The 23,630-nt window shown below is 45.5% G+C and overlaps 1 protein-coding gene across 1 annotated transcript in view; it reads right to left on the bottom strand.

Annotated features, from left to right (window-relative positions):
• Positions 1-23,630, bottom strand: part of LOC126335955 (galactoside alpha-(1,2)-fucosyltransferase 2-like) — a 115,235-nt gene that overhangs the window by 54,774 nt on the left and 36,831 nt on the right. The window contains exon 3 of the mRNA XM_049999432.1: positions 9,970-10,061. Within this exon, the coding sequence (XP_049855389.1) occupies positions 9,970-10,061 (92 nt within the window). The remainder of the gene's footprint in view (positions 1-9,969; positions 10,062-23,630) is intronic.

The raw sequence follows: 23,630 nt of genomic DNA, 5'->3' as shown, positions 1-23,630 counted from the left end.
ACATGCTGTATTCACGCCAATCCATGTGCAACATTTCATCTGTTCTTTGGCCTAGATAACAGGCTAAGAGAAAATAGCGAATAAATAAATAAATACACACATCAAAAAAAGTTTTGCAGCACGCCGATTCCCAGAACTCCTAGACGTTGACTGTGGATACTGTATCACAAACACAGTCCCTTTGACTGTTCAGAGATGTCACTAAACCCGCCCAAAGATGTAAACAACTATGCACGAGTAGTGCGTATTACACCGAGGGGGGCCGACAGCCGAGCAGTTCCAGTCATTCCATCAGGAAGGAGGTACACAGCTCGTGTTGACTGTAGTTCAACCATGCCTAGACGGTCAATATCGCGGTTCGATCCTATCCGCATTGTCACCTTGTGCCAGGAAGGGCTATCAGCAAGGGAAGTGTCCAGGCGTCTCGGAGTGAACCAAAGCGGTGTTTTTCGGATATGGAGGAGATACAGAGAGAGAGACAGGAACTGTCGATGACATGCCTCGCTCAGGCTACTACTGCAATGGATGACCGCTACCTACGGATTATGGTTCGGAGGAACTCTGAGGGAACGCCCCCACGTTGAATAATCTTTTTCGTGCAGCCACAGGACATCGTGTTACGACTCAAACTGTGCGCAATAGGCTGCATGATGCGCAACTTCACTCCCGTCGTCCATGGCGGGGACCATCTTCGCAACCACGACAACATGCAGCGCTGTACAGGTGGGCCCTATAACATATTGAATGGATCGCTCAGGATTGGCATCACGTTCTCTTCACCGATGAGTGTCGCATATGCATTCAACCATACAATCGTCGTAGACGTGTTTGGAGGCAACCTGGTCAGGCTGAACGCCTTAGACACATTGTCCAGCGAGTGCAGCAAGGCGGAGGTTCCCTGCTATTTTGGGGTGGCATTATGTGGGGCCGACGTACGCCGTTGGTGGTCATGGAAGGCGCCGTAATGGCTGTACGATACGTGAATACCATCCTCCGACCGACAGTGCAACCATATTGGCAGCATATTGGCAAGGCAGTCGTCTTCATGGACGATAATTCGCGCCCCCATCATGCACATTTTGTGAATTACTTCCTTCAGGATAACGACATCGGTCGACTAGCGTGGCCAGCATGTTCTCCAGACAAGACACCTATCGAACTAGCCTGGGGTAGATTGAAGGACGGTGTTACCCACCAACCACTCTGAGGGGTCTACGCCGAATCGCCGTTGAGTAGTGGGACAATCTGGACCAACACTGCCTTGATGAACTTGTGGATAGTGTTCCACGGCGAATACAGGCATTCATCAATGCAAGAGGACGTGCTACCGGGTATTAGAAAAGCGGTGTGTACAGCAATCTGGACCACCACCTCTGAAGGTCTCGCTGTATGGTGGTACAACATGTAATGTGTGGTTTCATGAGCAATAAAAAGGGAGGAAATGATGCTTATGTTGACCTCTATTCCAGTTTGCTGTACAAATTCCGGATCTCTCGGAACCGAGGTGATGCAAAACTTATTTTGATGTGTTTATTCAGACATATAAAAGCTCAAGCTTTCGCAACTTTGTACACGATAACTTTTTAGCAAATAGAATGCGAACTAAAGTAGACATTTTTGATTTATCAATTCACACCATTTCTAAAACTTAATCGTAAGCAAAACACAACAATGAAAATATGCAAACAATAAAATCTGTATGTTTTTCCTAGACTCCAAACGTAATTAACAGTCACTTTATAAAGGCGAATGTTTTCAGGAAACAAAAGAGAAGAAGTTGAATGAGGAAGAAGGTAATCCGTACCCAAAATAGTCGTCAAAAATTCCGATCATTCACGGTCAAAATGGAGACACGAAAACAACACGGGGTTTACATTAGCATACAACTCAGAACCACACTCTCATGCACGAGAATCGTAAAAGTTGATTCTGTTTAAATGTTGAGGAAAAGAGACGTGGTAAAGACGGAATAGAATGGTGGTGGAAACCGTTGATTAGTCCAAATGTGTCGCCGTAAACCACAGTTTGTAGGATTTTATGGTTGTACGATCTTACAATAAACACCTGCCTGTTGGTGGGACAGGTTCCATACCTGTTACCAGTGACGTTGATCGTATCTCTTGGCCTCACGTTGTATATGGTAATTGCAAATAAAGCGCAGTGCCAGTAGATGCAGCCTGATTCGTTAATACGTCGAGTGCCTCTTTACAGTGAATACCAGTGTGGGAATATCTGCCAAGTCCATTTACAGCGAAAATATTTCTGTACAACATACAATATATCAGTTCGTAGTTATATTCTACCGCCGGTGCCGAATATTTCTTAATTCACTCTGGAAGTCAGACATGAGAATGTCTTTAAGAAGGAAGGTGAGGATAGAAATACGAGTGCTTCCATAAACATCGCTGCGTCCGCCGAAAAATAGAAGCGCTTTCAGGCAGTGTTAGGGATTTACTGAGATGGATCTGAGAGTTTTGAAACCATATTCAGTACCCTCTTGTTGTGGAAAACCACGCCAGTGAACTTGAACGAGAAGATTATGTATGTAGTTGACATTAACACTTTTCCACCCTGCCATATCGTAATAATAGACTGGAATCTAGCACCTGAATGTGCCAAGTTCATATTCAAACAAAGCAAATGCGATGAACATTGCACAGAAATGATAGGAGACCAAGTGGTGATGCTGGTGCAGATGGCCGGAGCCTTCTTTTTTCTGTTTGAGGCAGTTCTTAATCGATAAATGCAGTCACTACTTTTAAAGACCTTGCCTTGAATGTAAAATATGTCTGAGTTGTAATGCTCCAGGGCATTTCCCTTCCCTACTAAAATGACGTTTGTGGGCGATGAACGTTTGGCTCCAAGACAGGTACGATGGCTGTCTATTGAAGAGAATCGAATTTGGTGAGATAGAACTTAGGGGGATTGTGATACAGTAGACAGACCAGAGAAGTAGAATACTCCCTCAGTACGTGGTGAGTAAAGTACTCTGATGCGTTCCCCACCACACACAGGTGAGTGAGTGAATTTGATTTACACCTTCTTCACACTCAGTAATAGTGGTTCGAATGTGAGGCTTCCACCTTAACTGTGAATTAAATATCTTTCCTATGAATCGAGCGTCAGGTTTTATCTCGAAAGTATACTTTCCACATGTGCCGTTACTGTGAATGGGAGCAACAATCGATTTTTAAAATGGGCGATCACCGATTCCTCTGCCGAAATCTCAGCACGTTAGTACACAGCCACTCATCGACTTGTTTCATGTTAATGAGCAATTGGTCTGAGCATACGAATCTGCAGCGTAATAAAGGCATACCTGCCTGCATTCTGTAATATTTTAATGGAGAGACTAATTGTTCGTTCCAAATCATGAGTATACAAAGTATACAAGACAGAGCTTAAAATCGTATCATGTGTCAAGCCCTAGGAGACAACAAAAGGTCCAAGCACGTTGCCTGTGAATCTGACATAGATTGTTCTTTGAGCGACCTGGGTACTAATACCATAAATCATGATCGAGGGAATTCCGAGTTCCGCTTGCGTGTCCAAGAGCACCGGAATCCTAACATTGCCATAGGTGCACCTAACGTCCAGAAAAGCGGCGACGACCTTTTTTTTTTTTTTTTTTTTTTCAAATAGATTGCCCAATGTCCCTTTGCTTTTTCTGAAACCGCATTTGCTGCGAGGTTTTAAATTATTGTTTTCAAGTCACATCCCATTCTCCATTTTACAATTCTCTCCAATGTCTTTTGCAGCACGTAATAATGCGATTGCCTGATAGTTAGCTGGCAAATTTCCCACTTTTCAGAAGCGGAATTGTAGCATACACGTTCCACGTTTCAGTGGGGTTCTGTTGCATCCAATACTGATTAAGAGTGAACAATAGCATATTAGCAAACACAGAATAATGGTTAAAATGAATTCCAGCACAGCTGTCACTGAATGATTTAACAGTTTCATTCAGTTCCTCTTTAGATAAAGGATGTAGCAGGACATGATGTCTGTCACCTTCAACCGGAAACGGATGCTTTAGGAATGGGATTGTGGGAGGAGCGAATGTATCAATACATTCCTGTAACTGCGCAGTGGTGGTAGGAAGGAGAGATGGCACTCGGTTTGTGGCATTTATGCCGAATTCCAGCACACATTTTGCTATATCACAGAGTGCATAAAGGCTCTCACTGCTGCGAGTTGACAGGCAGGCGAGGTCAGCAGAGCACCCCACCACAAAAACGGCAGGTGGCCGGAGAGCATGAGAATCAGGTCGAGTCCTGCTGAAGCATACACACAGGAAGCTGCGATACACCCGTTAGCATCGGCGCTAAGAGCATAACATTAGTTATTTATGTGTACTGTTTAAATGTTTGTGGAGAGTATCAGCTAGGATGACGATCTTATCCATAATGCTAACTTTCTAACTATGACTTCAGCAACTAATTTCACGTTCCAGAATTAGTTAAAGGATTTATTTACTGTCATTTATCATTGGTACACTCAACCGACCAATCGTTTGTGCGTCCTGAATGGCCAGGCGCGAAACTAAAGCCTAACTCACTTATGCAGTCTAGAGCACGCTTTCAAAGATGCAATATGTGTGTGCAGAGAACGTAGGTCATCAAGCAGCATCAGCAACCCGCTGCTAAAATTCAGATTCCCCAAGTGTAACAAAAGCGACTGCAGCATCGTAATCTACAGACTTCTTACTACGTGTGGCCGTATTGTGATGTCATTAGCGTCTATCATGTGACCACATTAAATACTCCCAAAATGGTGGACATCGATTTTTCGTTTCGACAGCATACATCATTGAATTCCTTATTAAAACGAGAAAATCTGCTGCTGAAATTCACCTCAGAGTTAAACGTGCCTAGGGAGAAGGCTGCATAGGTGCTAGTAATGTTAAAATATGAGTGAAGCATTTCAGGAATGGGAAAACGAGTGTCCAAAATGAGCCTCGTAGTGGTCACCAGTGAGATAGCGCCATGGTACGAAAGAAGGAAAGAGCTGGTGAGTTCATTAGGGGCGATAGGTGTGGCATAGTGAATGAAATCGCTACTAAGCTTCCAATAAGACACAGAGCAGTGCAAAAATGATTCAAACCTTAGGCTGTCGAAAATTTTCTGCCCTTTTGGTCTCACGTTTAATGACCGAAGACCACAATCTTCAGAGAATAAACATCAACCAAAACCTTCTTCAGAGATTTCAAAATGAAAGTGATGAGTTTCTGACAAGCATTGTGTGACATGTGATGAAAGCAGTAAAGAAACAGATGCGAGGCCAGCACTACGAGACAGTGGACGACACTCAGAAAGCAGTGTATCAGCATCTTCGTGCAGCTGCAACAGGTTCTATGGTATTTTCAAACTCGCAAAACGATGGGGAAAATGTGTGTAAAGAAATGGAGGCTACGTTCAAATATGAGAGAAAACTCTATAGATTACGATGATGTACTTGATTTCTCCAAAATATTAATATTAAAATTGTCGCTCACTACTTTCTGTATGACTCTCTTAGTATGAGCGTATTAAAAGTTCCAGTATTATGTGCTTAAAAGTGAATAATTCACACTTTCAAAAAGTTTTCCAAGTCAGAATTCTGACGACAAGTTTTCAATGATAGCTTGTGTCTTGCAATTTCTATAGAGGATTGAAAGATCCACCAAGGAGTGGAATGTTGCTTCTTCTTAGTAACTTGTTTTTTCTTCCGAATGACCCGCTGCAACTTTCGCAGTATTGATACGGTGTGATAGCGAATTTTTCATGTAATTCATACCGCGCGTTTTCCGGTTACCATCGAATTGTGCCTTTATTTTTGCCCCAACTGACTTCCGCTATTACCCATTTACTATTATCATAATATATTTGTGTAGTGTCAGACTGTGTGTTAATGTAGAGTTATGTCTGGAGGTGATCGGGTCCCATTGACTCTCTTTTAACGTGCCAATTACAAAGTTAAGTAAAGCAAGGGTGTGAAGCATAACATCTATTGCTGAACATCTACTGAAGGGATAAGAGACTATATTAGGGCTCCTATGACTATCGGGATGTTATTGTCTTCTAAAACTTTGATCAAGGACGGACCATTCCTTTCTATTATGTCTCCTCTTCATGTTAGGTGGTGGGAATTCAGATAATGACATATTATACTGAAGTGCCAAAGAAACTGGTACACCTGCGTAATATCGTGTAGGTCCCTCGCGAGCACGCAGAACTGCCATCACACGACGTAGCATGGACTCGACTAACGTCTGAAGTACTGCTGGAGGGAATTGACACCATGAATTCTGCAGCGCTGTTCATAAATCCGTAAGAGTACGAGGGGATGGAGATCTCTTCTGAACAGCAAGTTGAAACGCATCCCAGATATGCTCAATAATGTTCATGTCTCGGGAGTTCGGTGGCGATCGGAAGTGTTTAAACTCAGAAGAGTGTTCCTGGAGTACTCTGTAGCCATTCTGGATGTATGGGGCGTTGCATAGTCCTGCTGGAATTGCCCTGGTCCGTCGGAATGCGCAATGGACATGAATAGACGCAGGTGATCAAACAGGATGCTTACGCATGTGTCAACTGTCAGATTCCTATCTAAACGTATCAGGTGCCCCGTATCACTCCAACTGCACACGCCCCACACCATTACAGTGCCTCCACCAGCTTGAACAGTCCCCTGCTGACATGCAGGATCCATAGATTCATGAGGTTGTCTCCATACCCCTACCCGTCCATCTGCTCGACATACTTTGAAACGAGACTCGTCCGGCCAGGACACTTGTTTCTAGTCATTAATGTCGGTTTTGTCAGGCCCAAGGTAGGCGCAAAGCTTTGTGTCGTACAATCATGAAGGGTACACGAGCTGGCCTTCGTTCCCGAAAGCCCATATCGATGATGTTTCGTTGAATGATTCGCACTCTGACAATTGTTGATGGCCCAGCATTGAAATCTGCAGCAATTTGCGGAAGGGTTGCACTTCTGTCACGATGAACGATTCTCTTCAGCCGTCGTTGGCCCCGTTCTTGCAGGATCTTTTTCCGGCCGCAGTGATGTCGGAGATTTGATGTTTTACCGGATTCCTAATATTCCCGTTACACTTCTGAAATTGTCGTACGGGAAAATCCCCACTTCATCGCTACTTTGCAGATGCTGTGTCCCGTCGCTCGTGCGCCGACTATAAAATCACGTTCAAACTCAATTAAATCTTGGTAACTTGCCATTGTGGCAACAGTAACCGGTCTAACAATAGCGCCAGACGTTTGTTGTCTTATATAGGCGTGGCCGACTGCAGCGCCGTATTCTTCCTGCTTACGTATCTCTGTATTTGAATACGCATGCCTATATCAGTTTCTTTGGCGCTTCAGCTGGCAGCTGGCTTATTGCGTGTCTCCAGTCACCTTCCACGATACTACTGTGGAAACAGCTGTAAGGGTTCTGAGGGCGGTTTGTATTTCCACAGCAAGCAACTCGATGTCGCTATTTCTCAGAAGGAGTAGGTACGGTTGACGCGGCAGCCACTTTTCTAGCACTATGGCAACCCTGCCTTTCCCATCAAGGCGGTACTCTCTTATGACAAAATAATTTTTAAAGTGAATGATCTGCTGATACTTGAATCTCTTTTTGTATAACAGGACGCAGGCTGACTTACGAATAATTCTTTTTGCAAGCTTTCGCCGTTGGAATTAGCCTTCTCTTGCATTCCCCTGCAATACTTTTATAGACTTCCTAACTTAGGGAGAAAGAGAATGAAAGACGCCTACGACGATCTGCCAGATATTGTACATAACATTGTTTTATCATATATTCGGTGTGACAATGTCAGTTACGTTTATTATTTTATCGATCGGTTCAGCGAAAACTGAAGTTTGTTGTTGACTTGGCACTTGTGGAGTTATTAATCCGCGAGCACCAGGCTGACACGAGTTCTGATTTACAGGGGTGGCTTCGGTACTGATTGAGAGACAACTCATGAACATTACAGTGTTTCCGTTTTTTCTTAATAAGAAATTAGCCTTGCCTGAAGTTTTCAATTCGACCTTTGGTTTCTCCCACAGAAGAGGATTTTAATTATAGTATTGCTGAGTTCTGGGAAGGAACGACGCAGTAGTTTTCCTGGGGCCATAGGATGCAGACAGCCAGTGTTATAATCCAAAATTTTGCAGGGAAACAATGTATGTTTCACTGTCTGTGCGTTTTCAGAAGTTAGTAGGCTCCTGAGTACTTGTAGTTGCTGCTCGAGTAGTGTTGAAAACATTTTGTTGATTGTATTGCCCACTCTAGGCATGGCGGCACAGGTCGGCAGGCGGTGGAGGGTTGAGACGTGATAGCAGGCCGGTGAAGCCCAGAGAGACTCCGTGTCAAAATTAACACTTTATTTGACTTGTACCTTTGTGCTACGTCGGTGAGGAGTAGTGAGCACAACCCCGCTCCGCAGGGGAGAGGTGGGTGAGAGCCGAGATGACAACCAGTATCCAACCAGCTAGATGCACACATGCTCCCAGTTTTGCTGACATCTGTGCTCAGTGTGTGGCACTCGACCCTTCTGTGTAAGTTGTGCCACAAACACCCCATATCAGTGGCGCATAGCTGGATATCTTGCTACAGCAGCCAGAACTGCTTCCCAGTGGGCGATGGCATGTGGCACGGCGGAGCGCACGCCGGAATGGCAGGAGATGGCTACTGTGCTCGGCATACGCCCCACTGCCCCTGGACAGTGTGTGTGTGTGTGTGTGTGTGTGTGTGTGTGTGTGTGTGTGTGCGCGCGCGCGCGCTACTTTGTTTAGTTACCTCAAATCACAGTGTTTGTGTTCATGTGTGTATTATTGGATTGGTTTTCTCAAATCACAGAATTTCAAAAATTATAGTTTTGTATCCTCACTCTTCTTTACATATTTTGGCTATGGACATTTCGTTGTGAGAATGCCGTGATGTATTCCTGTCTACATTGTTGAGTTTACTGACGCACTGAATCAATGTTCATTTGATTCATTTTGAAGCCGCAGATTAATTTCAACTAAGGACAGAGTTGGTAGTAGAAAATGTTAACGTAGCTGATTCAGCTATGAACTCAAGAATATTATATTAGTTCAACTGAAGAACGAGATGTTTTCGGCTGACAAGTAAAAAATTGGGGATTTTTGCAGAGATGGAAACGATCTTATCACAAAAAGGTAGGTATCTATAAGATATTCTGACTGTTCTATGTACTTCAGTTATGTATCCCAGGGGGCATTGGAGAGTGGAAATTACCCAACGCTACAGGTACGAAAACCCACCTCCGAAGGCGAGGTCGCTAACGCACGCCTGTGCTCTGCCGCTCGAGTCTTGAGATAATCTTCTTCAAATCCTGGTGATGGACGAAAATCTCACTCACATTATTTGACTGACAAGGGGAGGAGAGTTAGTGTCGTAAAGTTTCTACTTCAATGGGCTAGATTAAATCCAAAACGTCTCCGCAGTGTCTTCTAAAGTGAGAGCATGTGACACAGTTGATGGTGATCCATCCATCAGATTAGGGCGTTAGGCTCGGTGGTCCACCTTGTGCTTTCCGAGAGGAGCAGGCTATGTGCCGGCACTAGGTTACCGTCTCCCTTCCTTTCATCCACAACAACACTTAACCAACACTGCACTGTGCAAGCCCTCATCCACAGTCATCCACACGGCACAGAAACACACTCGACTCTTTATAACAGGTCCCAGGAAAGCAATGCCAGACCATCTCCACTAGGACCTAGCCATGAGCGGCTGTCCAGGATTCGTGCATCCGTTCCTCCTAGGAAGACTATTTATTATTAAAGATACAAAAATGTGAAAAGACTGGTACACATCCCAATGAAATGAAGAGTCTAATTGAACTGTACAAAAATTTATCACAGTTAAAAACTCTCAGCTTAGAAGCAGTAAGCGAAATCTCTGTTTGCTATGGCGATTTCAGACTGCTTTGGCATTCAAGCCAACTCACTTTCCTGTATCATCTCACCTTAGAATAATTGGTTGGCTGTGCCTGAGCGCCCACTGGACATACCGCGACACGGGATACAGCAAGAAGTCATTTGTAGCGTAGCGCAACACCTGAAACATTATTGCAGTTATAATTGTAATTACATCTGTGTGATTTCTCGAGATAGTTAGAATTTTTTTCCAGTGGATTCAGATTCAACTGGCCACGCTGTGGACGCTGCCTGTGGTAAGTACACTCCTGGAAATGGAAAAAAGAACACATTGACACCGGTGTGTCAGACCCACCATACTTGCTCCTGACACTGCGAGAGGGCTGTACAAGCAATGATCACACGCACGGCACAGCGGACACACCAGGAACCGCGGTGTTGGCCGTCGAATGGCGCTAGCTGCGCAGCATTTGTGCACCGCCGCCGTCAGTGTCAGCCAGTTTGCCGTGGCATACGGAGCTCCATCGCAGTCTTTAACACTGGTAGCATGCCGCGACAGCGTGGACGTGAACCGTATGTGCAGTTGACGGACTTTCAGCGAGGGCGAATAGTGGGCATGCGGGAGGCCGGGTGGACGTACCGCCGAATTGCTCAACACGTGGGGCGTGAGGTCTCCACAGTACATCGATGTTGTCGCCAGTGGTCGGCGGAAGGTGCACGTGCCCGTCGACCTGGGACCGGACCGCAGCGACGCACGGATGCACGCCAAGACCATAGGATCCTACGCAGTGCCGTAGGGGACCGCACCGCCACTTCCCAGCAAAATAGGGACACTGTTGCTCCTGGGGTATCGGCGAGGACCATTCGCAACCGTCTCCATGAAGCTGGGCTACGGTCCCACACACCGTTAGACCGTCTTCGCTCACGCCCCAACATCGTGCAGCCCGCCTCCAGTGGTGTCGAGACAGGCGTGAATGGAGGGACGAATGGAGACGTGTCGTCTTCAGCGATGAGAGTCGCTTCTGCCTTGGTGCAAATGATGGTCGTATGCGTGTTTGGCGCCGTGCAGGTGAGCGCCACAATCAGGACTGCATACGACCGAGGCACACAGGGCCAACACCCGGCATTATGGTGTGGGGAGCGATCTCCTACACTGGCCGTACACCTCTGGTGATCGTCGAGGGGGCACTGAATAGTGCACGGTACATCCAAACCGTCATCGAACCCATCGTTCTACCATTCCTAGACCGGCAAGGGAACTTGCTGTTCCAACAGGACAATGCACGTCCGCATGTATCCCGTGTCACCCAACGTGCTCTAGAAGGTGTAAGTCAGCTACGCTGGCCAGCAAGATCTTCGGATCTGTCCCCCATTGAGCATGTTTGGGACTGGATGAAGCGTCGTCTCACGCGGTCTGCACGTCCAGCACGAACGCTGGTCCAACTGAGGCGCCAGGTGGAAATGGCATGGCAAGCCGTTCCACAGGACTACATCCAGCATCTCTACGATCGTCTCCATGGGAGAATAGCAGCCTGCATTGCTGCGAAAGGTGGATATACACTGTACTAGTGCCGACATTGTGCATGCTCTGTTGCCTGTGTCTATGTGCCTGTGGTTCTGTCAGTGTGATCATGTGATGTATCTGACCCCAGGAATGTGTCAATAAAGTTTCCCCTTCCTGGGACAATGAATTCACAGTGTTCTTATTTCAATTTCCAGGAGTGTATGATAACACAGTATACAGGGTGTTACAAAAAAGTACGGCCAAACTTTCAGGAAACATTCCTCACACACAAATGTTAGTTTAATCAGTATGTACTGTACTTCCTCGATTCACAGCCAGTTGGCCCAATTGAAAGAAGGTAATCTTGACTTCAGTGCTTGTGTTGACGTGCGACTCATTGCTCTACAGTACTAGCATCAAGCACATCAGTACCTAGCATCAACAGGTTAGTGTTCATTACGAACGTGGTTTTGCAGTCAGTGCAATGTTTACAAATGCGGAGTTGGCAGATGCCCATTTGGTGTATGGATTAGCACGGGACAATACCCATGGAGCGGTACGTTTGTATCGAGACACATTTCCAGAACGAAGGTGTCCCGACAGGAAGACGTTCGAAGCAATTGATCGGCGTCTTAGGGAGCACGGAACATTCCAGCCTATGACTCGCTACTGGGGAAGACCTAGAACGACGAGGACACCTACAATGGACGAGGCAATTCTTCGTGCAGTTGACGATAACCCTAATGTCAGCGTCAGAGAAAATGCTGCTGTACAAGGTAACGTTGACCACGTCACTATATGGAGGGAGAACCAGTTGTTTCCATACCATGTAGAGCGTGTGCAGGCACTATCAGCAGCTGATTGGCCTCCACGGGTACACTTCTCCGAATGGTTCATCCAACAATGTGTCAATTCTCATTTCAGCACAAATGTTCTCTTTATGGATGAGGCTTCATGCCAACGTGATCAAATTGTAAATTTTCACAATCAACATGTGTGGGCTGACGAGAATCCGCACGCAATTGTGCAATCACGTCATCAACACAGATTTTCTGTGAACGTTTGGGCAGGCATTGTTGGTGATGTCTTGATTGCGCCCCAAGTTCTTCCACCTACGCTCAATGGAGCACGTTATCATGATTTCATACGGGATACTCTACCTGTGCTGCTAGAACATGTGCCTTTACAAGTACGACACAACATGTGGTTCATGCACGATGAGCTCCTGCACATTTCAGTCGAAGTGTTCGTACGATTCTCAACAACAGAGTCGGTGACCGATGGATTGGTAGAGGCGGACCAATTCCATGGCCTCCACGCTCTCCTGACCTCAACACTCTTGACTTTCATTTATGGGGGCATTTGAAAGCTCTTGTCTACGCAACCCCGGTACCAAATGTAGAGACTCTTCGTGCTCGTATTGTGGATGGCTGTGATACAATACGCCATTCTCCAGGGCTGCATCAGCGCATCAGGGATTCCATGCGACGGAGGGTGGATGCATGTATCCTCGCTAGCGGAGGACAATTTGAACATTTCCTGTAACAAAGTGTTTGAAGTCACGCTGGTACGTTCTGTTGCTGTGTGTTTCCATTCCATGATTAATGTGATTTGAAGAGAAGTAATAAAATGAGCTCCAACATCAAAAGTAAGCGTTTCCGGACGCATGTCCACATAACATATTTTCTTTCTTTGTGTGTGAGGAATGTTTCCTGAAAGTTTGGCCGCACTTTTTTACAACACCCTGTATAATACTTAAAAGACAATTTTTAGAATCTCATCATAACTCTGTATATCGTATAGAATGCACAAGTAATGAATGGAAAATGCTTTCCCAGATGGGAAACCATGAAACAAAATTCAGTGAGACAAGCGCCTTAGCAGAGACAATGTATCATGCATGCATGCATCTATAGAGATGCCATAGAGATTTACAAACACTTACCTTTGTCCCAAAAAGGAACACACATTTTCAATAAATTGCCAGCAACTGTTAAAAAAATCATAGTCCAAACAGAGTTCGAAAGACACTATATAGATGAATAGACGAATATTTAAAAGAGGACTGTTAGACCAACTTAAATAAAAAAGTCTTTTAGATTTCAATTTTGATATCACTTCGTCACAACAGTAAGATTAGATATTTTGTGTATGATAAATTTATTAAAAGCGCTCATCTATGTTTCATTCTGACAGCGCATTCATTCTGTAAATAGAAGCAACTGCTGTTTACTTGACAATCTCCTCACAAATGATCAGGGAAATAAGTTTTATATTCAGATGTTCTTTGTTTGTTATGATATACTATCTGAGATGTTCCACACCCACGAGAATCATCTGATTTTTGGTTCTATGGAATAACAACTGGATGTAATCGAATATAGCCTAGAATAATTTTAACAAAAGAAGGAGTGGGTAGTGCTGAATAAAATATTGATATTGACCTTACACCAACAAAATGACAATCGATTACTTTTAATCAAGAACGATGATGCCAGCCAGAGATAACCATACTTTCGGCATCTCATTATGAATGGTGGAACCCCTCGAGACCTTGATGCACTTGCCACTGTACTTCCAAAGATGTCACCCATTGTCGGGGATGAAACATCAGGGAATAACTTTATGTATCAACCATGGACTTTCACCCCGGAAGTTTTAACTGAAGCAATCACTAGTTGCGAATGCCTACATAGCTTAATGAATGTTTGGCAAAATGGCACAACAGGTATAAACATAGACAGCTCCATGAGGTGGGCGGATCAAAGAGAAGACTGGAGGAAGAAGTTTGAAGTTCACATCTGGTCGAAATGCCTAGTCACGAAGATAATAATTATTGTAATTGTTATTGTACTTTAAGCTGCCTACCTAATAGACACACAGATGGTCAAAATACGTTCACCTCATATCACAAGATAAAAAAAACCGGTGGACGGCAGACATAATAGCAATAAATAACACCTTGTTAGTGGCATGTTTTTATGGAACTACACTCACAAAAAAGGTGAAGCATCCTGAAGGTATGGTCGGATGTCAACGAAACTTCACCTGTATAATGAGAATGCACAGCATCGGCTGTTAACTGGTCATGTGAAGCGTTATCAGTAGCTGACAGAGTTTGAAAGGGCCGTCAGCGTGGGTCTCCATTTAGTTGCCTGGTCGAATTGTGCAACATTCAGATTTATGGTGCTTTCAGATGTGACGGTGGCCCGATCATGGAGTTTTCGCACATGAAGCCAGGCATATTTGTCGTCCGTCAAGGAATCGGTGGACCTTGTCTGACTACCATGTATTGTGCGCCAGACGCCTCAGAACCTCTTCACACCTGCACCTGCCATCTGAGAACATATCACGGGCTCCCTGCAACAATCTGTGTCACCACGTAGTTGAGCAGAGACTAGCTGCAGCTAGATTAAGGAATTACTGACACGTGCATAGGACGCCATTAACATCACGACACTAACGATTGCGTTTAACGTGGTGTCATGACCTGGAAGCATAGACACCTGATGAATGGCGTTGTAATGTCTTTAGTAATGACCCTTGGCAGTAAGTATCATGTCCAGTGAGTATGGTGTCCACCTGGGAAAAGATCATATTCTTCCAATGTTTTAGACGGCACAGTAGTGTTATTCCTGGCGTCATGGTGTGTGTGTGGGGGAGTGGGGGGGAGGGTGGCGGGGAGGGGGGGGGGGCATCGGGTATGACTTCAGGTGATGATTGGTAGTGATTGAGGGAACGCTGATGGCACAAAAGTACACTACACACATCTTGCATTCTCATGAATTAAATCTCATGCGACAGTATTGGTATGTCAATTTTCAGCAGGGCAATGTATACACATGGAAAATGTCTTCATTAAATAGCTGTGTGCTGTTCAGGTACTGTCGTAGCCACCAAGATCCCCATATCTGCCCCCAATAAGAGATGTGCGACCACTTTGCACATCAGTTCCAATCCAGTATCACTATCGAAGATATAAACGACCAGTTACAGCTGTTGTGATTCTGTTGGCCTCAGAGAGGATATAACAACTTTGTGAACACCTACTAAACGAATCAGTGAATATATATGGCCAGAGGAGGTACGACCTTATACAGATAAGTGTGCTTTTACTTCAAACTTCTTCATAAATTTGATTCAGTATTGTAATAGTACGATAGCGTTGCAGGTTCTGGACTTAAAGGGACAGTTAGCTCAAGATAAAAGGATTTAAAGGAACACGATTGAAAAGGATGCAGTTTAAACGGACATTATTGAAAAGAAAATGATTTAAGAGGACGTGATTTATTGTTATAGCAGGATACCAGAGAGAGTGGGCCCAAATAACTATCTTACTACATCTGGTGTCTTGTTACCAACTTGGGCAATTTATAGTTAAGGTCACCCCCACTCCCTCTTCGTCAGGAAATCACTAAGAAATCAAGGACAATCAGTGTAACCCTCCACAAGCATTAGGCAATTGTGTGGTGTTGAACATTTTACATAAAATTGGCGCTAAAATGACACAATAAAATGATGGGTGACCCAATGGACCAATAGGACTGCTAATCTACGTACATCATGGTCTCTCTCTCTCTCTCTCTCTCTCTCTCTTTCTCTCTCTCTCTCAACCTTCAGCACAGATTTTCCTGTCAATTTTGGACTCAGATGTTGATGTGGTTCAAACATATGTTGTAGCTTTTAGCTCTCTAGAAAAATATCGGACGTTTCCGACAGAACAGACACTGCTGGTATACATATACGACGGTAATTCAATAATTAAAAAGACAAACTGGTCTGGGTTCAAATGGTTCAAATGGCTCTGAGCACTATGAGACTTAACATCTGTGGTCATCAGTCCCCTAGAACTCAGAACTACTTAAATCTAACTAACCTAAGGACATCACACACATCCATGCCCGAGGAAGGATTCGAACCTGCGATCGTAGCGGTCACGCGGTTCCAGACTGAAGCGCCTAGAACCGCACGGACACACCGGCCGGCAAACTGGTCTGGGAAAAAAAACTGTTAGGACGGCGTGTTTGATACTTTTGTGGCTTTAAGCTGGCATCACCGGGACAAGCCATGATCAGCTGATGTAGCAACATTGTCTTGCTTATAACTTCAAAAAGACATTTCAGATGGCAGTCCGCTTGAAACTTCCACATTAGCTGAACAACGTTCTGTTATTCGTTTTTTACTTGCTGAAGGCGAGAAACCAATGAATACATACTGTAGAATATCTAAAGTTTACGGTTATGATTCTATGAATCGTGCAAGTATTTACAAGTGGGTAGAGAAGTTCAAAAATGGACGCAGTGACTGACGAACACCGTTCTGGCCGAACAGTTGCAGTTTCAACTCCCTCTCTTGAAAGACGAATTGATGACAATATTCGTGCTGACCGCCTTGTGATTGTGGAAATGATAGTTGATAAGGTTCAAGTAAGTACTGGTACAACTCAAAATATTATCTGTATCAAGCTGAAGTACCGAAAAACATGTGCAAGATGGGTCCCAAAGGAGTTGATGTGGCTACACAAGGAAACAAGGTTGAGAGTGTGCACAGAGCTAAAGGAACGTTATGAAGTAGGAGGTGAGCACTTCCTCAACAAAATTTAAACTTGTGATGAAACTTGGCTTCACTATTAAGACCCAGAATCATAAAGACAAAGCATGAAGTGGAAACACACCAACTCGCCTGTCAAGAAAAATTTCAAAACCCAAGCATCAGCAGGGACAGTCATGTTGACGGTGTTTTGGGATGCTGAAGGTCCAGTTTGTGATTTTCTCGAAGAGCAGCGTACAAGGAACATCCAATACTACAACTATTTGCTTCAAAACAAGGTGAAGCCAGCCATGAGAGAGAGAGAGAGAGAGAGACTTGGCGGATCTCAGAGGAGAGGTGTGATTCTCCAGCAAGACAACGCACGTCCTCATATTGCTCAACTAACCCGTGAAACCATCGACAAAATGGGCTGGGAAGTACTGCCTCATCCCCTTTACAGTCTTGATTTACCGAGCGAGGTGGCGCAGTGGTTAGACACTGGACTTGCATTCGGGAGGACGACGGTTCAATCCCACGTTCGGCCATCCTGATTTAGGATTTCCGTGATTTCCCTAAATCACTCCAGGCAAATGCCGGGATGGTTCCTCTGAAAGGGCACGGCCGACTTCCTTCCCCATACTTCCCTAATCCGATGAAATCGATGACCACGCTGTCTGGTCTCCTTCCCCAAACAACCAACCAACAGTCTTGATTTAGCACCAAGTGATTTTCCATTTGTTTGGTGCATTGAAGGAGGCATTATGTGGGAAGACGTTCAAGGACAACGAGGACGTGAAAAAGTTTGTGGGGAAATTGGTTCAAACATCAGGATAAAGAGTTCTTTGCAGCCAGAATAAAAAAGCTTGGAGCCTGTTGGAATAAATACATAAATGTTCAAGGAGATTATGTTGAAATGTAGAAAAAAAGTGTTGTTTTGTAAAAATTAACGCTTTTTTCTCCAGACCAATTTGTCTCTTTAATTACTGAATGACCCTTGTACATTTCAAAGACAGCTTCAAAAAATGGCTCTGAGCACTATGGGACGTAACATCTGAGGTCATGAGTCCCCTACAACTTAGAACTACTTAAACCTAACTGGCCTAAGGACACATCCATGCCCGAGGCAGGATTCGAACCTGCGACTGTAGCAGCAGAAGCGCTGTTCAGGACTGAAGGCATGACAGCTCCATGACATTTATTTCAGTGGAGTTGCACTAATATCATCCGAACTTGTACGGGAATCAATAATTTGCGAGTAGGGGTTAATGGACGAGGAACACAGCATTGCAGTGTGAATAAGTTGGAACTTTGGGTCGGACAGGGACTGTGACTGAAAGGCTGACGTGCTCGTGAGAAGCAGTAAATCCGGGTTCGAATCCCAGTCCAGCACAAATTTTCGGCTTTCGCCATTGCATTTCCCATCCACGCTTTTCCTTTCTTTCTCATTCCCCTTTTTAACCACAATGTATACAACAGCTGCATCAGATTGAATGGTGTCTGTGCTGTCAGACAAATGTGACAGAAAAGATAATAGTCGTATGGATGCTACGGGGAAAGCAGGAATTGATCGGCTAAGTCGCGATGTCGCCAGTCTCGATTTAACTTCACCGGCCAGTGTCCTATCTTTTCTTGAGCTCGGGATCTGGCCGGCTAGTCTGTGAAGTGGCGTAGACAGATCAGCCAGAATCGGAATATAAATAAAAAGTAGATGAATATGTATAGTTTCAAGGTGTATCCAGTCTATTTATTTTATCAGTCCCACTTATAAGAAATATATATAATCTATCACTTTATAAATCTTTTTTAATACAAACGGTATTCACTTATTACAACAAGTTAAGCTTTCATAACACTTGAAATTATACAATATTTTCTTATTTCTGCATTTGCAGCGATTTGTGGTGCATTTAGTAGAGCAATTGTATCGATTGTATCCTTACTGTTGGTCAGTGACTGTAAAGACGTTATGGTTCGTAATGATTTTTCTTCTTTGGCCGCGGATTCCAGCGTGCGCAGTTTCTCGTACAGAATAGAGAACTCGTTTCTGGAATATAGTTGCGTGAAAAAAAAAACATGTTCTGTTCCCAGGAAGTTCATGACAACTGCTAGAACGCTTCTGGGATTCTGCGACCTCTGACAACATCTGGCATACAGATGCGAACATTGTCTCCAATTTGCAATTGTGAGAGTTTTGCATCTGAGTTTTTAAGAGTCTTTGCACCTTGTGCTTGCAAATCGTCATGAGTTCGTGCCCTCTTCTTCTTGATTTCTCGTTTATTATAACATAGTTTGCAAATAATTTTCTCTCCTTATCCTTCCTCTGTTTCATTATTTTTTCCATAAATTATATGCAGGATATACATCAATGAGCTGCACTACACTCTTCCTCACAAACCACACAGAATGTTTTCACCTTGTTGTTGTCAGGTAACTGGTTTCAATTTTCCGATGGTGCGACCTCCACAGCAGTGTTGGGCATAATCCTTACGTTTATAGCATCCTGCATTTCTTGCTTGACTTCCTCAAGGTCTTCGTCTGTCACTATGTTATTAATAATTGCTTTGGGCAGATTTGAAGTACTCAGCCCAACTTTTGCTTTACGGCGAATTATTGCCTCCTATGGTAACAGCTGTATTCCTTGATGAAAAGAACTTTCATGAATTGGATGAATCGAAGGCACTCAACCAAATGCACTGAGCTATTTGTCTGCATCCATGTCGTTATCATATTGTGTACATCATGGCTGATCTGTTCGATGGAATCTTGGCTTTGGTTATGTCTTGGTTTTTCATGTACCAATACCAGTTCAGTCCACATGGTATTTAGCTCATTTATAAGTTGACTAGAAAACTCTCTACCATTATCTGACTGCAATACACTTAGATCACCTATAGTAGTAAAGATGTCAAGCAAATGGTAAGCAATTTCTTTTGCTTTTCAGGGTTCGAAATATTATAAACTTGGTTAAGTGATCTTGGTAATTGAGTATGAGCTTGTACTACCTGTCAGGGCTACTTTGCATATCTATCAGATTTGTGGGTATTATGTGGCGTAAAACCGTAATAACACACTTTTGCAGTCGAATGAACATTAATTTTTACACTGAACAAGGCGAATAGAAGAGAAGCTGTCGAACATGGCGCACAGCGAGATATAGACAAAGAGAACTAAAGTAAAGTCAAAGAACATTGGGTCCAAAGACATGGCGCTTCACGCCAGAGGCGTCACAGAACCTCCTTCCCTCTCCCCCCTCCTCCCCCACCCCCCGACAGTGCGGAGCATGGGGCGAAGCTAGCTCACTTCAACACAAAATACTCGTTCCAGCACGGCTGTTGAAGGCGGCGCCTGGCGCGCGAAGTGGGCGCCTCAGAAGCCGCGTCGTACAGCTGTGCAGGCGGTGGAGAGTCGGAGGCCGCGTCGGCTGGGGGCGTCGGAACGTGGTTCAGAAATGGATCACGCAGGTTTTAATTGGTTCAGTGGAACCGTATTCGGTCGTCCATTGAGTAGTATCACAAAAGTATTGACTCCGCCGCGTAAAACGCGGTGCGGACCGGAGTGTGGTGCTTGCAGGGCTGCCCGTACAGAGTCATCTTGTAGCATGATGAATACGGCGGCGTGGAATGGGCGCGAGGCAGGGGTTGACGAATGTGGGCGGCGTGCGCACGCATTCATTCTACAAGAGCTGGAAGGTCGATTGCGTCGGTTGGGAATCTATCCTCGACGAATTCGGTTGGCAGGACGAGAGGTTCTCCATATAAAACCTCCGCCAGCGAAGCATTCAGGTCTTCATTGTGGGCAGAACGGATGCTGAGTAAGACCCAAGGAAGTGCCTCAGGCCAAAGTCCAAATCGCTCTGAGCACTATGGGACTTAACTTCTGAGGTCATCAGTCCACTACAACTTAGAAATACTTAAACCTAACTAACCTAAGGACATCACACATAGCCATGCCCAAGGCAGGATTCGAACCTGCGACCGTAGCAGTCGCGTGGTTCCAGACTGTAGCGCATAGAACCGCTCGGCCACACCGGCCGGCGGCCAAAGTCCACCATGGCACATAAGTGCAGCCTTAAGAGTTCTGTGCCATCCCTCAACCAAATCGTTCGCCTGAAGATGATAGGCTGTCTTGCGGATTTTCGCTACTCTGCACAGCTCGCACACTCGAGCGAAAAGCGAGGACTCGAATTCGCGTCCCTGGTCCATAGTAAGTGAATGGGACGCACAAATCTCGACACCCAAGACGATAAGAAAGCCTGAGCTATAGTCTCTACCGCAATGTCGAGCAGAGGAACCTCGTCAACCCAACGGGTATGCCATCGATCATAGACAAAATGTATTTGTAGCCCTCTGAAGAGGGAAGAGGACCGACCATGTCAATGTGCACGTGCGACAGGCGACCCTTGTGGACGTCGAACTGTCCTAAAGGAGGCTGCGCATATCTGCCCATAAGTACGTTGGCAAACAGAGGTAGCAAAATTGAATCAATGAAACATTGCCACATCTGCGCAGTGTTTTTCAAGCCACAAAGCATGTAACAGTATTCAGATAGACCAAGGGGTGTGATGATAACCATCTTTGGAATATCCAGTGGGTGGATGGGAATTTAGTGGAATACCTTTGAACAGTCTAAGACAGAGAACTTCGAGCCACGCAGTAACTGAGTGAAATCCTCGATATGAGGAGTGGGATAGCTATCGATTATTGTCCTAGCATTGAGGGACCTGTAGTCACCGCACTTGTGTAGCAAGCCATCCTTCTTAGGCACAAGGAGGATAGGTGAAGACCAGTTGCTGTCCAATCGTTGTAGAACGCCCGAAGCCAATAAATCCTGAACAATTTCTTTCGCTCATAGCAATTTGCAAGCGTTAAGACGTTGAGCTTTATGACATACGGGTGGGCCATCCATGATGCGAATTCTGTGACGAGTGCCGTTGCTGATTGCCGAAACCGACAAGGGGAGGCAGGTGGGGAGGGGATCGGAGGTGGAGCACAAGTGATGGCAGTTCGCTGCCCTTGCCAGGCCAGAATGGCGGGGACAGTGCGAAAACGGCGTATGACGACTGAGGGCATGGTGCAGCAGCCACACAATGCGAGGGCTCCCTCGAAGCGAGAACATGTGCATCCATGCTGTGCCGGAGTGGCATGGGCAGGACGACGGCGGCAGACAACGACAGAGGGTGTGGTGCAGCAGCCACATGATGCAAGGGGTCCTGCGGAGTGGGAACATACACGTCCCGTAGATTCAAATGCGACGGCATGGAACTGCCAGCAGGGGTAGGTAAGCTCGACCCAGGAGTGATGCAGAATGCAGATGCAGTAGCAGTAGCGGAGAGTTCCAAAAGAAATGGCTCTGCAGACAGACTGCAAATAGTATTCCATGCGTGAACCAGTTCAGCGTGGTGATGGATGATTGTGTGCGGAGCCTGTCGATCTGCGTGCGGACGTCCACCAAGATGGAGAGACGTGCAGTAATACTTTCGAGCAGAGATGCACATTTGGAAAGCGTAGCCAAGGAGGCAGAGAGCGGAGTCGTGCCAAACTTGTTTGAGCACTGAAAGGTAGAAGCAGATGCATGGAGGAGCATTGCAGCCTGCAGGTCTGGCGAAAGTTCGTAATGGTGTAGAAAGTCTAACCTGGTTCATCCATGTTGGCGACATGGAAGGTCCAAGAAATGGTCGTGATGCGTGGTAGTCGAAACAACATCTTGATGGAGCCAAGGACAGCGATAAGAGAGTGATTTGTGGCTATCATAGCGATGTTAGTTGGAGAAAAAGTGTTGCCTGCTAGCGTGGCCTGGATAATGCTGACATTGGCGCTGGTGTCCACGAGAAACTGTGTACCTGATGACAAAGATCCATGATATAGAGGCATCACACTGCCGGAACGGCTGTGCAGCGTCAGAGGGTAGGTGCCGTCAATGATCATGGTGGGATGAAGCACCTAAACATGGCTGCTGGAATTGGGTATGCACAAGGTGCACGGCAGTTGCAAGTGGCGTCCCCATACGTTGTATGGTAACAGCATAGAGGGTAAGCTTGGAGGCTACGTGGTGCACAGTGGGCAGAGGATTCAGCCGACTTCATCATTGCCTGAGACTGCTCGGACTGCTACTCGGTCGAGGTCGGCTGCTGTCAGGAGGTCGCAGGCAGTACCTCCTGTAGACCAGCAGGAGGCAGCTCCTGGTGCTGAGCTACTGAGGTGTGCGTGCTGACTCCTACTGGCAGGGCATGGAACCAAAGACGCAGGATTGCCAGCTAAAGGCCAAGACGGTGTCTTCTGTAACAGGCGGTGTTGGTGATGAATGATTGTGTAGGCCTGATTGGCCATGCATAGATGAACATCGAGAGGGTCCGCTACGTGAAATAGTAGGTGAAGTTGTAGGTCCAATGGAAGCTTGACCATCCACAAGGTCCACAGCACAGTGTCTGGTAGAGCTTGGCCATCAATTAATACACAAAGGCGCCGCCAAAGCTGTGAAGGTGTGTGGTTGTCGAGGTGCTCATCATCGGTAATGTGGTGGATAGCCTCTGCTGGAGGGCGAGTAAGGCGTTCGATGAGTAACGTTCATGCTGTTAAATACTTGGGTGAGGCGGGCGGTGAGAGGAGCAGATCACTGATGAGAATTGGATGAGCATAAAAGTGGCTCACCAGGTAGACAAAACGTGCATCGTCATCCAAAATCCTATGGATATCTAGTAGATGATCCACCAATGCGCAC

This window comes from Schistocerca gregaria, chromosome 2 (assembly GCF_023897955.1).
Source record: "Schistocerca gregaria isolate iqSchGreg1 chromosome 2, iqSchGreg1.2, whole genome shotgun sequence".
In the NCBI taxonomy this organism is placed as follows: Eukaryota; Metazoa; Arthropoda; class Insecta; order Orthoptera; family Acrididae; genus Schistocerca; species Schistocerca gregaria.
The sequence above is the reverse complement of the archived record's forward strand: the minus strand, read 5'-3'. Positions and strand labels throughout refer to the sequence as shown.